The sequence below is a fragment of the Lampetra planeri genome, chromosome 3 (genome assembly GCF_965212315.1).
Source record: "Lampetra planeri chromosome 3, kcLamPlan1.2.h2, whole genome shotgun sequence".
Taxonomy (NCBI): domain Eukaryota; kingdom Metazoa; phylum Chordata; class Hyperoartia; order Petromyzontiformes; family Petromyzontidae; genus Lampetra; species Lampetra planeri.
The window spans coordinates 5211728-5227663 of NC_136109.1; the positions used below are offsets into that span (position 1 = coordinate 5211728).

A 15936-nucleotide genomic window follows, 5' to 3' on the forward strand; every position below is an offset into this window, starting at 1 on the left:
TTGGTTCTTTTGGTAAAGTCACGTAGGTATAAAATAAAATAAATCACGACGTTTCGGGCGCAACACAAGCGTCCGTCATCAGGTGGGATAGCATAGTCTGCTGCTGAGGCAGACTGTTTTAAAAGGTTTGAAATGGGTGTAGCGCAAGGGTTATAAAGAAGTGGCTGGGGCTAGTGATGTTAATGTAAGAAATTAGCATGTAACTGTAAGATAGAAGAGCGGCCTCCTAAACAAGGACACGGAAGTGGCTATGTTAATGTGAGAGATTAGCATGATGTTAATGTGAGAAATTAGAGGGCACGGAAGTGGCTATGTTAATGTGAAGGATTAGCATGATGTTAAAGTGAGAAATAAGCATGTAACTGTAGAAGAGAAGGAGAAGAAGAGCGGCCTCCTCGACGAGGGAGTGGCAACCCAATAGGTATAATACGAAGGGCCTGTGAGTATGAGAGTGTGTGTGTCTCTCTATGCCTCTCTCTTAGATCTCTCATGCTCACATGTCCTTTGCATTGTACCATCATGTCTTTGGATTGCACTCTCATGCTCACATGTCTTTTGGATTGCACTGTCATACTCACAGGCCCTTCGGATTACACCCGTTGGGTTGCACTCCCTCGTCGAGGATGCTGCTCTTCTTCTCATTATTTTCTACAGTTACATGCTTATTTCTCACATTAACATCATGCTAATTCCTAACATTAAAATAGCCACTTCCGTGCCCTCGTCTAGGAGGCCACTCTTCTAGCTTACTTTTACATGCTAATTTCTCACATTAACATCATGCTAATCCCTCACATTAACATAGCCACTTCCGTGCCCATGTTTAGGAGGTTGCTCTTCTATCTTACAGTTACATGCTAATTTCTCACATTAACATCACTAGCCCCAGCCACTTCTTTATAACCCTTGAGCTACACCCATTTCAAAATTTTTAAAACAGTCTGCTTCAACAGCCGACTATGCTTTCCCACCTGATGACGGACGCTTGTGTTGCGCTCGAAACGTCGTGATTTATTTTATTTTATACCTACGTGACTTTACCGAAAGAACCAAAGCGTAAGTACTATGGCCTTATGGGAACAACCAATGAGATTTAACTAGATATGAACAATTACAAATTAATTAACTCTAAGTTAATTCATACCTGGGCCAATGATTAACATTACATGGGGTATTCATTATAATTGCTCATAAATATACTAGCCTGTAGCATGATAGCATTATTGTTGACTGAACGAAATATTCTACATTCAAGAAGAATGTATTATTAAATAACCTGATTTAAAAAAAGTGTTTCCAAGCCACACCTAATGTATGAATTTCAACTTGATTAAATTATTATTTCGTCTAGCTCATTGGATTCTCCAATGACTCCTTGCCAATACCAGCTCGTGTTACATAACACTCCATTTTGTAAAAGTCCACTTGGTCGCCCTCCCCCTTGGAAGAGGACATGGCAAGATGTCCTGCCGAAGCAAACACCGGAGTCTGTGAGTATTGCATCCATCTCTGATACTAATTTACGAAAGCACTAACCATTGGTTGTTTGACCAATGTGGCACTTTCCACAGGTGCACACAATACGATAAAGCTCCCTCACATACCTTTTTTTTAGCTGGTATTGACATTTTTTTATTGACAGTGTGAAATCCAACTGTATTCATTATTTATTTCGAAATCGAGCAGTTCGATCAGTGGTTACAGAAAGAATAATTAGTTTTGATTGTTTTAACCGACAAGGGTTTTTGTATTTTATATTACTTGTTTTGTTTACAGTTTTACTTGAAACCCTCTGTATTTTGTGTACTATACCCAGTACACTCTAAGGCTCGTTGAACACTCAACATCTCAAATGTTCAGCAACTGACACAGTATTGCTTGGTGAGCATCTTCATGAGAGAGAATGTCTGTTTTGGGTGGTGATGTGACTGCTCATTTAGGTAGGCATCATCATGGTTTTTTTCTTCTGAGAAGCACTGTTATGTTGCCTTGTGGACTATGTCCAAAGCAGAACATAAAACTACAATTTTTTTTTTTATTCTACATGGTAAGGCCCACTGAGCTATATTGCTTTTTTTCAGATGCGACCTGGCCATAAACAATAGTTCAAGGAAGTGGCTTATCATGTGGAAATTTATAGCAGCCAAATACTCTAAACGCATGTTTCTAAATGTGGAGGGAAAAAACGGAGGACCTGGAGAAAAATCCACCTGACCACGGGGAGAACATGAAAACTCCATATTCACAGGTGTCAGGGTTGAGATCGAACCCACAATCTCCTGTATACCAGGCGAGGTATTTAACATCTCACCACTGTGGCGCCCAGGAAGGGGAAGGTGATTTCCTCCTCGATCTCTATGGTGAATTGAACGGTTGGCGTGGAGAATTCAGGCAATTGAGAACATTTTAATGTATCCTTCCCACGTGGCTCAACAACTTATGTGTCGCCTACTTATCTAAACTAGCAGGTGCTGGTGTTTCTAAAACTGCCATAATAAATTAGCTATTACTGGAGAAAGAGAGCCCATTGCTGCTCCTTACTGTTTACAAACATCACCTCCCCCTCATATTTGTGTACACTGAGTATTAGTATATATTGCTACATTAGTATATTCATATAGGCTAGTATAGTCATGCTTAGTTATGCACAATGCATATGCACATTGTTAGCCTTGCTACATTTATCACAAAATTACACTTTATTGATTTAATATCTAGTTTAAAGCTGATTGGTTGTTCTTTTGAGGTCATGAGACTTACATAATACGCTGGATCAGGTGACATGGTCACTATGACTTCCTGGATTGTTATCTTGACTTCCTGCATCGTCAAGTTGATGTTTGAAGCAGTTTCAAATGAAACATTGTATCTAATTGCAAAATTTGGTAGTGAGGATTGCTGGTCAATTCACCAGTGAGTTGTAACAATAATAATTGACACCTTAAATGCTTATACACGTGACAATGCAATTCCTTTGGCTGTGTTAGGAGGTGATGTGTCTTAACAACACACATTTGTTCAGATCATTATATGGCCTAACTCAAAAATAGAATATTAATCGTCGTGTTGCCTACACCAATTTAAGTATTAAGATAAAACATCTAGTTTAGTAATTCTACACTTGATACACTTACATTTAATGCAGATATTTTTTATAGTGTAAAACGTGCATTGTATATTGAATTCCCCTGAGGATACGTCTAAGTGCTCGAAAGAGCTAAGCGTTGCACTGGCGAGTTAAGTATAACAACACCAAAAAGAAAGGGGTTAGGGCGATTAAACAACCAATGGGCATACTTTACTAATTTACTTGAGCAGCTTAGTGAACTGGTTTTCAAGGCATGGCTGTGACACGATGCCAGAGGCATCAACAGATACACTGGGGCCTGACGTTTGGCTGCAATGAAATCTAGAATAATATCCAAAGTGATATTGATAAACAAAAATAATAATTGTACAGCACAGAGGCTGGATGCATTCCTGGAATGGTTTGTGGATGGCTTTTCTGTAACAGTTAACTACCCATCAGTATGATTGCTGTACATGCCAGGCCCTGCTGGAGAGACCCTTTTAAGTTGATTCCAGTCTAGGAGCTGCCTTTCTAAAACGTCTAATTTGACAAATTGGTAAATATAGGAAATATTGGTACACACCTGGTCCCCCTGCACGAAGAAAATCCGCTTTGGCAAGAAGTTTCTTCTCCACTGAAAGGACGGCATTCAACTTGTTCCATATAGTTTGCAGGGTCTTTACCGTAGAATGGTCAAAGCTGTAAATAAATGCCACCCCGCAATGTTATTACCACTATGATGATTCCAATTAGCTTATTCTGCCTGACACACATGACCATTCCCATTAACACATGAACAATACATGTTGGTTTAAATCAATACTGTAAATGCCAAAGCGAATGCAAATGATTCATGTGAAATAGAATGTGTTGCAATTCCTCTCTTGGAGATGATTTGCGCAATAGCTCAAGTTTACATGAAACTACTGCTTTAGGCGTGCATTCTAAGAAGCATAGTCAACGACTAAATGACACAACAATTAAACTTGCATCTATTGATGCACACAGTGTGCTGCGGATTGCCACTCAGGCTCTCTCTGTTTAGAGCTGCAGGAGTCATGTGCACCATGCACAGGATGTCGCCTGCCTCCATGCCTCCCATGGGCACACATCTAATGCTGCTTTCTTCAAAAGGAATAAGCGATTTCATTACTAGTTACAAGGTCTCAGTTGCATCCAGATTGGGAAGCCAGCTAGTTTACGATGGAAGTATCTGAATTTGTGCTGAAGAGCTCTAGATTTGGATCACTGAGCACATTTGTAAATTATGGATGGCATAAGTCACTTGATTTCAAAGGATAGTGATGCTCTGGAGTTCACCACAATGAAGCAAAAACTATTTTAGACCCATACAGCTGTTGTACATTTTTCCGTGGGTCATGTGGGGTGTTCAATCTGTGTCTCTGCCTGATGCCAAGCCAGACCCTGCCGGCATCCCTCGATGTCTGTGACGAACCCTGAGGTGGTCGACTCCTCACCTGGAAAAAGTCATCAGCGGAATTAAATCTGTGTAAATGTCTTCAATCTCTTTCTCTAGTTTTGCACCTGTGAAAAACGAAACACACACTGTCATGTTTAACCACCAGCACAGACGACAGAGTTAACTTATGAAGAAAATAACATCCCATTGAGTCATGTTATTTTATAAGAGAACTTATATATATTTTCCGTGCATAGTGACACATGCGACATCTTGATGATGTAGCTTTCAAGTGAAATAAGATAAAGTGCTAATGTTGAGTTTCATATAAAGTACACCATCATGAACAATAATAAACATTACAACATCAACACAAACAATGATGTGACATACCAAGAACCAATAATATCAACAATAATGACGTATGAACATCAACAATACGATTTTTGTTCATATCAAGATCAACAATATATCAACATCAACAATTACCTATCAACAACAATATTAATGTCAATATCAACACCACAAATATAATTCTTAGCACCAGCTATTAATCTATTTTACACAATAATATCCACAATATAACCACAATCTTAATAACTGCAACTACAACCACAATCATAATAGCCACATTATAACTAAAACAACTATAACAGTCGCAGTATAAGCACAACCATATCAACATCTGCATGAAAACCACAAACAACATTCTAACCTAAGACAAAAACAAAGATTTCCCGTTTTAAGCCCACACAGACTGTTGGGGCAAGTGCAGTTAGCGAGCACCTATGATGTCTTGACGGCACACGAGGGAGTGAGATGACCAGCACCACGCCCTGCTACCTCTTTCTCCATAGTGGCCATGCTTATACATAGCACCAGGTACGTATTTGAGGCTGAGTTGACCTAGAAGAGGCCCAGGACTCATTTAAGATAATCATCATTGGTGTTTGACCATAAGTGGGAATGGAACTCAGGTGGTCAGGTTTAAAGCGCAGCATGCTAACCGCTACACGACTACTCCCCGCACATTCTAATCGCAATCATAACCACAAGCATAACCGCAACATTACAACAGCCAGAATATAATCACAACCACAATTTAACCACGACAGGCACATTATAAACAGATCCACATTATATTCACAAAACCAAAATCAAAGCCATGACACACCCACATTATACCTACAACCATAACACATTAAAACCACAACCATAACTACCACATTATAACCACAATAGGCACAAACCACATCCCAACATAACCAAACCATAACCCCATTATAACCACAACCACATCCATAATCACTTTATAACTGCAACCATAACCACAACCATTATAACGACAATAATCAACACCTTCTTGGTTCTTTCGGTAAAGTCATGTAGAATGGAAATAATAAAATAATAAAAATAAAACAATAAAATAATTCTCACGACGTTTCGGCCACAACGCAAGCAGCCGTCTTGTCTTCTCGACATACCTGTTATTCACCTGAGGACGGCTGCTTGCGTTGTGGCCGAAACGTCGTGAGAATTATTTTATTATGTTCTATTTTTATTATTTTATTATTTCCATTCTACGTGACTTTACCGAAAGAACCAAGAAGATGAATCCCTGAGGTCACGAAAGCTTTAAATCGAAATAATCAACACATTATAATCACAACCACAAAATATTAAACTTGTTTTTCTCTCTCAGCAAGTTAATTCAAAGATAGCAAAATTTTATATATTTCTTATGTATATTCACACAACTTTTACACAAATTCCAGGGAATGTCCTCGGCAAGAGATTTTTTTTCAGTTGTATGTCAGACAGATGGACGGACATATGCGAACGAGATTTATAAATCATAATTTTGGATATTTTTAGGTTAAAATATAAGTATGAGGTAAGTAAGTGCAGATGTGCAAGTCTTGTAGGTGAGGAAAAATAAACAACATGAAATACTACATTAAATAATCATAATTATGTAGTCTAGCATAGTTTGAAACAAGACTGATTGGTCTGTTATAATGAATCATCATTGGCACTGCCAAAAATGACATTACCAGAACTCATGGTAACACGACTGGTGAGCTGCCCTGTCGAATGAAGGCCGTGTTTGTGCAAATCCACTTAGCAGAGTACATAATGTGTAGTCGTAGCACAGGTACTCACTAACGTCCACAGTGTAAGTCATCAGCATTTGGAACATGATCTCAGTGACGATTCGGAGAGGGATCTCAGAGTCATCTTGGGTGGGAGTGTCTTGGATCTTCTTGAGCAGCTCTAGGAAGCACATGTGGCTCTTGTAAGGCGGTGAACACTGCAACATGCTCGTATTACAGGCGCACAGCAGCAACGATAACTGAATGCGTTTTTATGAACGAGTATAATATGCAGAAGGTATGTAGAAATTAATCTCCGTGGAATGTGAATGTCAGGCTCATAATGTGATCCAATAATCGAACTGTCTAATTATTACAATCTTGTTTTATTTTCTTAGTTTTGCTTAACTTGTTGTATAAGTCGAAAGGCAGTTTAGTATATAATTTGCATGTCATTTACATATTAGGTTGAATACATTTTATGCATATTTTGCGAGCATGAGAAATAACATGTCCTCATGAACTGATGAAGTGATAGATAAAGCGATTTATGAAGCGATAGATGAAGCGATAGATGAAGCAATATATGAAGCAATAAATGAAGCGACAGTTGAAGTGAGAGCTGGGGGCGATATTCCTGAGAAACTCTTGAGGACGGTGCACGTCCCTGCAGAGCTGTCTCAGTAACGCTCACACAGAGGGGACGCTGTCTACACACCTGCACCTCCCTGCCGCAAGAAGGCCTCCTTAACGTCCACTTTCTCCTTTATGGTGTGCTCCACACTCAGCATGTTCAGAATGTCTATCAATGGCTGGACGACAGTGAAGTCAAATCTGTAAAAAATAACACACGCACAATTGAAATATAAACGTAGAAAGTGATAAATACTGGCTCATAATTGAGGACCCCACTGCATTAGTCATTGGTGTATGAGTAATTTTTGCTTTGGGAGAGCCTACCAATTTCAGATCAGCTGGTATAGTTGTATATACAGTAAACCCTTAATGTTCGTGGGGATTCGTTTCTGGAGAATGGCACGAATACTAACTCCGTGAATATTAATACTTAAAGCTTATGAGGAAAACAGGGTTAAGGGCATACACATATTACCTTTAAACATGAACATATAAACTACTAGCAGGAAGTACCCGGCGTTGCCCGGGGGAAAACTATATTTCAAAACTTCTCTTACACAAGCTCTCCTCCTCCCAACGCCCCCATTGTTCTGCTCCTGCATTAGCGTTTTGCTTGCGCAGCTCTTTCCCCCGCCCGTTCACTTTGGAAAACTTATAAGCAGTTGCATATGGAGGCTTGCCCCCTCTTTTCTCTCCGTCTGATGAAGACCACTTGTATTACGATCGAAACGTCGTGGGTTTTTTTGCTTTTATTATTTTCAATTTATTTGTATTTTTTATTTAATTTAATTAATATTGTATTTTAGTATTTCGATTTTTTTTTCTATCTACATGACTTTACCGAAAGAACCAAGAATAGGAATACCAAAAGTGTACGAAGAGGGCAATTATTGAAGCCAGACCAGAAAAAGATGATGCATTGAAGAGGTATGTGACAATAGGACGAAGTGCTTTGGAAAACTAAATACTATTATAAAAATCAACATAGCAATGTGCCAAAATAAGTTAGTTTTCAATCATCACCCATGACCTGTCATGGTATATGGATCAGAGGACGCTTAACATATAAATGCAACAAAAAGGTATGGAGAAATGCATGCTGCGGATTATACAACGACTGAAGGAGTAATACGTGTATCACAGAACACACACATATTACAGACATTATACTGACGTAAGAAAAGTAAAGTAGGGTTGGGCAAGACACATTGTGGGAAATGTTGTTTGACAAGACAGAATGGCAGCCAAAGGAGGGAGCGTGCCGGAGAGGGTGACCGCGACTGGGATAGAGCAAAGAGATTATCTCAGTCAGAGTCAGACAGAAAATGTTCATCAAGACCTAGATGTCAATCGAGGGTAACTCTCAAACCCTTTATAGTTTATAATTTAATTATCGTACGAACTACTTTTAATAACCCCACTATTTATCTCAACCACTATCAACGGATATACAGTTATATAAATGTTGTCAAGCGCCATGGATTAAGGTGCTATATTTCTCTATGTAAGATAAGATAATGATTTATTTGAAGCTTTCGTGACTGCAGGAATCCATACTCTTTGGTTCTTTCGGTAAATTTACGTAGGTATAAAATCAAATTAAATCACGACGTTTCGGGCGCAACACAAGCGTCCGTCATCAGGTGGGAAAGCATGATCCGCTGCTGAGGCAGATTTTTAAAAGGTTTGAAATGGGTGTAGCCCAAGGGTCATAAAGAAGCCAGAGCCACACGTTAAAAAAATTAAATGTAAACAAGATTGTCATCAATCATAGTAACATCCCAATTTTCGACAGTCTAAAATCGGCACTAGCTAAAGGGTTGAATGAATTTCGCAGTCACCCCTAAACACATCCCAGTGGATGATATAATTGCCCAGGTCGACGTAGCCCTCAAAGGCTTGGGACACATCCTGGCAGACGTTGCTAGATCTAAAATCGCTGCTATCCTCAAAAACGCGAAGAAACCCATTAGCAACATCAGCAAGGACGAGCGTTTTGAACTCTCTAAATTAAAAAACAGAGATGACATTGTCATCCTCTCAGCCGACAAGGACAATGCCACTGTCATCATGGATAAAACCACTTACACCAACACCATTTAGGACCTTCTTAATGATGACAGCTATACCAAAATCAACAGAAATCCCACCAACCGCCTAGCCACAAAAACCAACAATATCATCACTAAATCGATCAGACCAAGCAGAGCTCCCTAAAACCTTCGGCTGGTAGACCACACAGATTTTATGGCCTTCCAAAAATCCACAAACTAGGTACCACGCTCCATCCTATCGTCTCAGTCATTAACTCACTCACCTACAAACTGGCCCAATTTCTGTCTGAGACCCTGCTTCCTTTCACGGGCAAGTCCACCTCAGCTGTACTTAACTCAGCTCACTTGGTTTCTCTAATCAAGGACATATCACTGTCTCCAGATGATTTGCTTGTCAGTTTCGATGTAGTCTCTCCGTTCACCAATGTACCTGTACCTGACACCATTGCAATCATTGAAGACTTGGTCCAACAAGGACTGAATCCAGATGTACCAACTTTGGTAAGGCACTGCCTTCACCTGGAATGGTACATTCTACAAACAAAATGAGGGTATTTACACTATGAGATCTCTTTTACCAGTGGCAAAATATGATAGTAGGTGTTTACCCTTTTAACTGGTACAAAACTGACACCTTTATTCAAGGCATCATGTTTGCAATGACCACAACACAAGTAGTCAAAAAAAGCAAACAAAAAGAAGCAACTCTGATAAGGATGATAACAGTGCATATTATCATCCTTATCAGAGTTGCTTCTTTTTGTTTGCTTTTTTTGACTACTTGTGTTGTGGTCATTGCAAACATGATGCCTTGAATAAAGGTGTCAGTTTTGTACCAGTTAAAAGGGTAAACACCTACTATCAAAATGAGGGTACTTCAATGGGTTCTTCCTTATCGCCAGTGGTAGCGAATGTTTTCATGGAAAAAATTGAGACAGATGCCATCCAGACATCCACCCTACATCCTTCTTTGTGGAAGAGATATGTAGATGACACGTTCGCCATCTGGCCACATGGCCTGCCAGCACTGAACCAATTTCTCATCCACATCAATTCCATACAATCGTCTATCAAATTCACCATGGAAGTGGAAAAGGATGGCAAGCTACCATTCCTGGATGTTTTGATCGAGAAGAGACCTGATGGCTCGTTGGGACATTCGGTCTACAGGAAAGCCACCCACACGGATGCATATCTAAAGCCTGACTCCCACCACCATCCAGCCCAGAAGAATTCCCTCATCAAAAGACTACACTATAGGGCCTGTTGCATATCCGACCAGCACCACCTAGCCAGTGAGTTGGAGCACGTACACCAAGCCCTCAGGATGAACGGATACTCGGACAGTACATTCTGCAAAGCTGTCTCTCCAGCCATGGGGAGACAACCTTCTGAGGATCCAACCAAAACCATCACTTTACCATACATAGCAGGGGTTACCAAAGATATTTCCAAAATCTTAAACAAACACAAGATCCAGGTTCGTGTCAACACAGTACACAAAATCCGTGATTTAATCCCATCTGTAAACGATGTTATTCCTGACATGCCATACCCTGGTGTCTACAAACTGAGTTGTGGTTGCGGTAGCAGTTACATTGGGGAAACGAAACGACATGTCTCGGACCGCGTTTGTGAATACAAGGCAGATCTGAAACACGGTAGGACAATTACCTCTGCCGTTGCTGATCATTGTTTTACCGCTGTGGGCTTACACGAGATAGTTTTTTTCCAAGACGGAGATACTCTGCAAACCTAATGGCTACCTTCAGAGATGTGTTCATGAAGCCATCCAGATATATAAACACAGACACAACTTCAGCAGAGAAGATGGGTACAAACTGAGCAATCATTGGAATGACGTTATTAACCAGGTAAAGTCTTAACTGACTGTGATGTTTCCATCTTACCTGCCTGTGTCTGCTGTTATTTACGACTCTCTGTGTCTCTCTCTCTGTGCCTCTCTCTTAGATTTCTCACATGTCGTTTGGATTGCACTCTCATGCTCACATGCCCTTTGGATTGCCCTCTCATGCCTTTGGATCACCACTCTTAGATTTTACATTAACATGCTAATCTCTCACATTAACATAGCCACTTCAGTGCCCTTATCGAGGAGGCTGCTTTAGATTGCACCACTCTCCGATTTCACATTAACATGCTAATCTCTCACATTAACATAGCCACTTCCATGCCCTCGTCGAGGAGGCCGCTCTCCTATCTTACATTTACATGCTAATTTCTCACATTAACATCACTAGCCCCGCCCACTTCTTTATGACCCTTGGGCTACGCCCATTTCAAACCTTTTAAAACAGTCTGCCAACAGCAGCAGATCAAGCTTTCCCACCTGATGACGGACTCTTGTGTTACGCCTGAAACGTCGTAACCAAAAAGTATAAGATAATGAGTGAAGATCAAATGTGTCTAGGATTGCTAATTGATTGTTTGTGTTGACAAAGAAAATTAAAGGTCATCGAATTATTTGTGCAAGTATAGCAAGCTGTTAAATATATTTATATGCATATCTTGACACGTCACAAGTAAATTGAGTCTATTGTCGAATATACAAACAGGCTGCAGTCAAATATGTTGTCGATTATCAAACATATACTGAATACAATTATTTAAATGTTGTCGATTTTCAACTGATTGTACCTACTAAATAGACGATATATAAAACACATTGCTATGCTATCTACATTCACTTCTGACTGGATTGTGAGTATGATGCATTGCTGTGCTCTAGCAGCCAGAGCCATCTTCTCTTCACATAACAAGATATATCTCTGTAGAGGCACAGTGTGTGTGGGTATGGTAAACAAAATCTTTAAAAGGAGACATTTGACCATGCTAATGGTGAAAAAACGCATATTTTGTTAAATTTATTAAATACGATGAGGGTTTCTTGCTTGGGATTTCGTCATTATTTAATGCTGGTCGTAGTAATGTGGCCCACGTCTACGACCTGTTTTCCTGAATGTTTATCCCGGATTGGGGTGGCCTGGTCAGCTGACTAGTTGTGGTTATAATGGGGTCTCCTGTCTCTCCCTCTGACTGTGGGCCTCTCTAATTGTGTGTGGATAGTGAGTGCTTTGGGGCAGCTTTTGTAAAGTGAAACTTGGTCATAAAAAGCAACGTACCAATGTGTCTAAAGAAGAAGGTTGTTTTATAAGAGTGCAGCATTACTTGTTGTGACATGGATCAGAAACATGAACAGTAGCAAAGAAAATGGAACAACAGTTCAATGTGCGCAGTGAAGCATGAAGGGATGCAAGCTTGGACTTACAATGAGAGATAGAAAGAGGAACAGATAGGTTAGAAAACATATGCAAAGTAAAGATATGACATTGCTTGTTAAGAAAGTCAGTGGGCTTGGGCAGGACATGTTACTCGAAGGGATGATGACTCAGTGGGTGAGAATAACAGATGGGCAGCTAAAGATGGGAACGTGCCCAGGAAAGTCTGTCATGCAGAGGGGGTGAAGAAATGAACTGTTGCGCAGGTGCTGGGTGGAATGTTGCATTATAGGACTATAAGAGACGGTTCCATCTTGGGGAGGCCTTCAACTAGCAGAAATTGATAATGGCCGATAATAATGACATCAGCCCACAATGTCCTAGAACTTAATTACAGCAAATGCAATGCTTTGGTAATGAAATCCTGCAATGATTACCAGATGGCTGTTTTTGTACAGTGCTTCGGTAGTGAGTGGGTAGTAACCACCCAGCCACCTAGAGAAGTATATATCAAGCCACAATCTAGATTGAAAACGAATTTATTTACAACTGATTTGTGTGTTTAGTTTGTTGTCCTTCCCCCACACCTTCCATTAGAATGGTTGGCTACGGACGGTGCAAAAGAAGTTCAACATATATACTTCCCCACATTGGTCAGCCTGATTTGGTGAAAGAGGTGGCTTGATAGCTGCTTTCGGGAAATAATGGTAGATAAAAAGCCGTAAATTGGAAGATGATTTAAATACCTTAGACCACAGCTTACAGATGTAGTGTGTGTGTGATTTTTGAGTATTTCGTGGGTGGATCCTTACTTAGATAACTTTTTTAGGCTGGTTATCTTCTTCAGTAGATTTTTATTGTCCTTCACACCTGTTTCTGTTGAAATAGAAACAGGGCATTGCAATAAACACATGTTTAAGAAAACTGATGCTACCATTTTCTTTTACTTGCATCATAAAGCTTTATACAGGGACTCCTTTACGAACACTCGACTTACGAACTTTCAGAGATAGGAACAAACCTGTCTGTATGTCCATTTGCCTGTTCGGACTGAGTCTCGTCAGTTCAACCGCTGCCCAATAGATGGTGGTCGTGGCATCTACATTTGAAAAACATGAATAACCAGTGGAATCTACATCTACAGGAGATTATACAACTTTTAAAGCCATTCCCCATGTTTAGTGTACATGCTGTACAACATGTTTGGAATCGACAGGAATCAAGTTGGACTTGCGAACAAATCGACTTACGAACAGACCTCTGGAACCTAACTTGTTCGTAAGTAGAGGCGTCCCTGCAGATGCCAATTTCCTCAAAATCAGGCAAGTTAGCAATAATTATGAATCCATTCTCTATTATTATTTCACAGTTGCACTAGCGTTAGGGAATGCTAGAAAGAAAACAATTCAATTAGCTAATATTAGGAGTCAGTTACACATGAATGCATGCAGTGTTTCATAGTAAACGTGTCAGACTTAATATTGTGGTTTAAAGAACGCAGACACTTCCTGACACTGATGTGTACGTCGTATAATAATGAACAGGTCTTAGTCTATCCTCTTGTGGATTAAGCCCTCCCATTGCCTGAGTTACAGAGGTTGTATGACCATACTTTGCCACAATGGTCAGTGCAGGATGGTAAATGAAGGGTACCCAGGACTGCATCAGATATCACTAACTGCTGGTGCTCGCCATGGCATAAAATCGAACTCAGGTGACTGGATTCATAGTGCAGTATGCAAACCACTATGCCACCACTATTTCACTTCTCCATTGAGTTCCTTAACATAGGAGAGATACCGGCAGCAGAGTAATAGGTTAACATGACAGCTAGTAGTGATATGCCTCTGCAGTGTCTCTGGTAGTGCCTCTGGCTGATTTTATGAAGGTGTTATAGTGGATTAATGCAAGGACTGTGCACACTTAGCCGTGACAGTCAAGAGCCTCCTTACGCTATTGTCCCACTGCTGCCATGTGTTAAGTTACCAAAACACGGGAGTGGCAGGACGTATCTGCGTTTTGGTCTATGGTTATCTAGATGACAGTTTTGTGAATGTACCGGCCGCTAAACCTACAGAGCTCCACTGCAAAACAGAGATGAGGACTTGCCACTGCATCTGCTCTCTTGCAGGAGGGGCAGGGGAGCGAGTGGAGAATGATATGGAAGCTGTCGGTGTGACCAGTGTTCATGTTTATTTATAACAGGGAGATCACCTCCTGGATTGCTTAGTAGCCCAAGTGCACTTTGCCACAGATGTTTCTCTTCCCATAAATTTCACCAAGAGGCTTAGGTAGTTTAACATAGGAGATACAATTAATCTATTTATCTTACATGCAATATATCTGTAAATTCGTGGCCATGCACAGATAAAAAAGGAGAATTACAAATCCCCTTGTCTCATTGGAGCTGCCATAAACTGGTGCAGGGTTTCCCTATTTACACAAATGCCACTAGAAAATAATGGTCCAGAAAAAAACGTAGTCTGACAGAGTGTGATATTACACTCAAGTAAAGAGACATACATAATTGACTATTGTATTACCCACAATCCTCAAGACAGGGCATATTAAGTTTGGTGCAGTGATGCCAACTGGAATAACAGGTCTACAAGCTGCTTGTGCTGTGGCTATCGCTCAGTCGACTCTCATGGGAGCAAACTTATCTACAACTACCTGCAGATGTTTCTTACTTGTGCTGCAAGGTGAGGCGTATTACCTCAAGCGCAGACAGCTTGTTGTCACAGGTTTGAGTTCTCGAGCAATACGTCCTGGCTGGTCTGGGTAAGCTGTGCCCTTTGTAAAAGTGAGAACGCTCTGCATAATTAGCACTCACTCTGCTCTGGCGTAAACGTCTTCATCACGTCCTCAATGAGCTTTGTCGTCTCTTGGAGCTGCACGCCTGAGCCCTCTCGGGAGGCAGACGTCCGGATCTTCTCAAACATCTCTGCACAGGGTACCAGACTTGTTATCAATGGAGAACAATATCAATACGTGTTCCATTTTATGTTTGTTCCAATTGCATACACTCTCGATAGTTATCAGGTATATTTAATGTGGTCATATGTTTTTATATATATAACAATTGATTATTGACGATAATGAAAACATAATGCAAATTATATGCATTTAGCCAAATTATAGTTGAACATTGTATGTTGCATGGTCTTTCGATTTAAAGCTTTCGTGACTGCAGGGATTCATCTTCTTGGTTCTTTCGGTAAAGTCACGTAGAAGGGAAGTAATAAAATAATAAAAATAAAACATAATAAAACAATTCTCACGACGTTTCGGCCACAACGCAAGCAGCCATCCTCAGGCGAAGAATGAAACACCCCAAGCTTGGAGCGTATATTTAAGCTGGGTTAGAGGGGGGGGAGGTGGGAAGAAGAGCGCCTAAACAAAATAATTTGCATATCAAGAGGAA

The 15936-nt window shown here is 40.3% G+C and overlaps 2 protein-coding genes across 2 annotated transcripts in view; both read right to left on the reverse strand.

The window, feature by feature from the left end:
* The window catches only part of LOC144736793 (uncharacterized), an 870278-nt gene that overhangs the window by 658055 nt on the left and 196287 nt on the right, over window positions 1-15936 (reverse strand). The gene's annotated exons all lie outside the window — the stretch shown is intronic.
* The window catches only part of LOC144736805 (uncharacterized), a 104337-nt gene that overhangs the window by 6291 nt on the left and 82110 nt on the right, over window positions 1-15936 (reverse strand). The window contains exons 25-30 of the mRNA XM_078619452.1: window positions 15346-15456; window positions 13325-13388; window positions 7302-7417; window positions 6654-6764; window positions 4549-4615; window positions 3654-3769 (exon numbers count right to left, since the gene is read on the reverse strand). Coding sequence (XP_078475578.1) covers window positions 3654-3769; window positions 4549-4615; window positions 6654-6764; window positions 7302-7417; window positions 13325-13388; window positions 15346-15456 — 585 coding nt within the window. The remainder of the gene's footprint in view (window positions 1-3653; window positions 3770-4548; window positions 4616-6653; window positions 6765-7301; window positions 7418-13324; window positions 13389-15345; window positions 15457-15936) is intronic.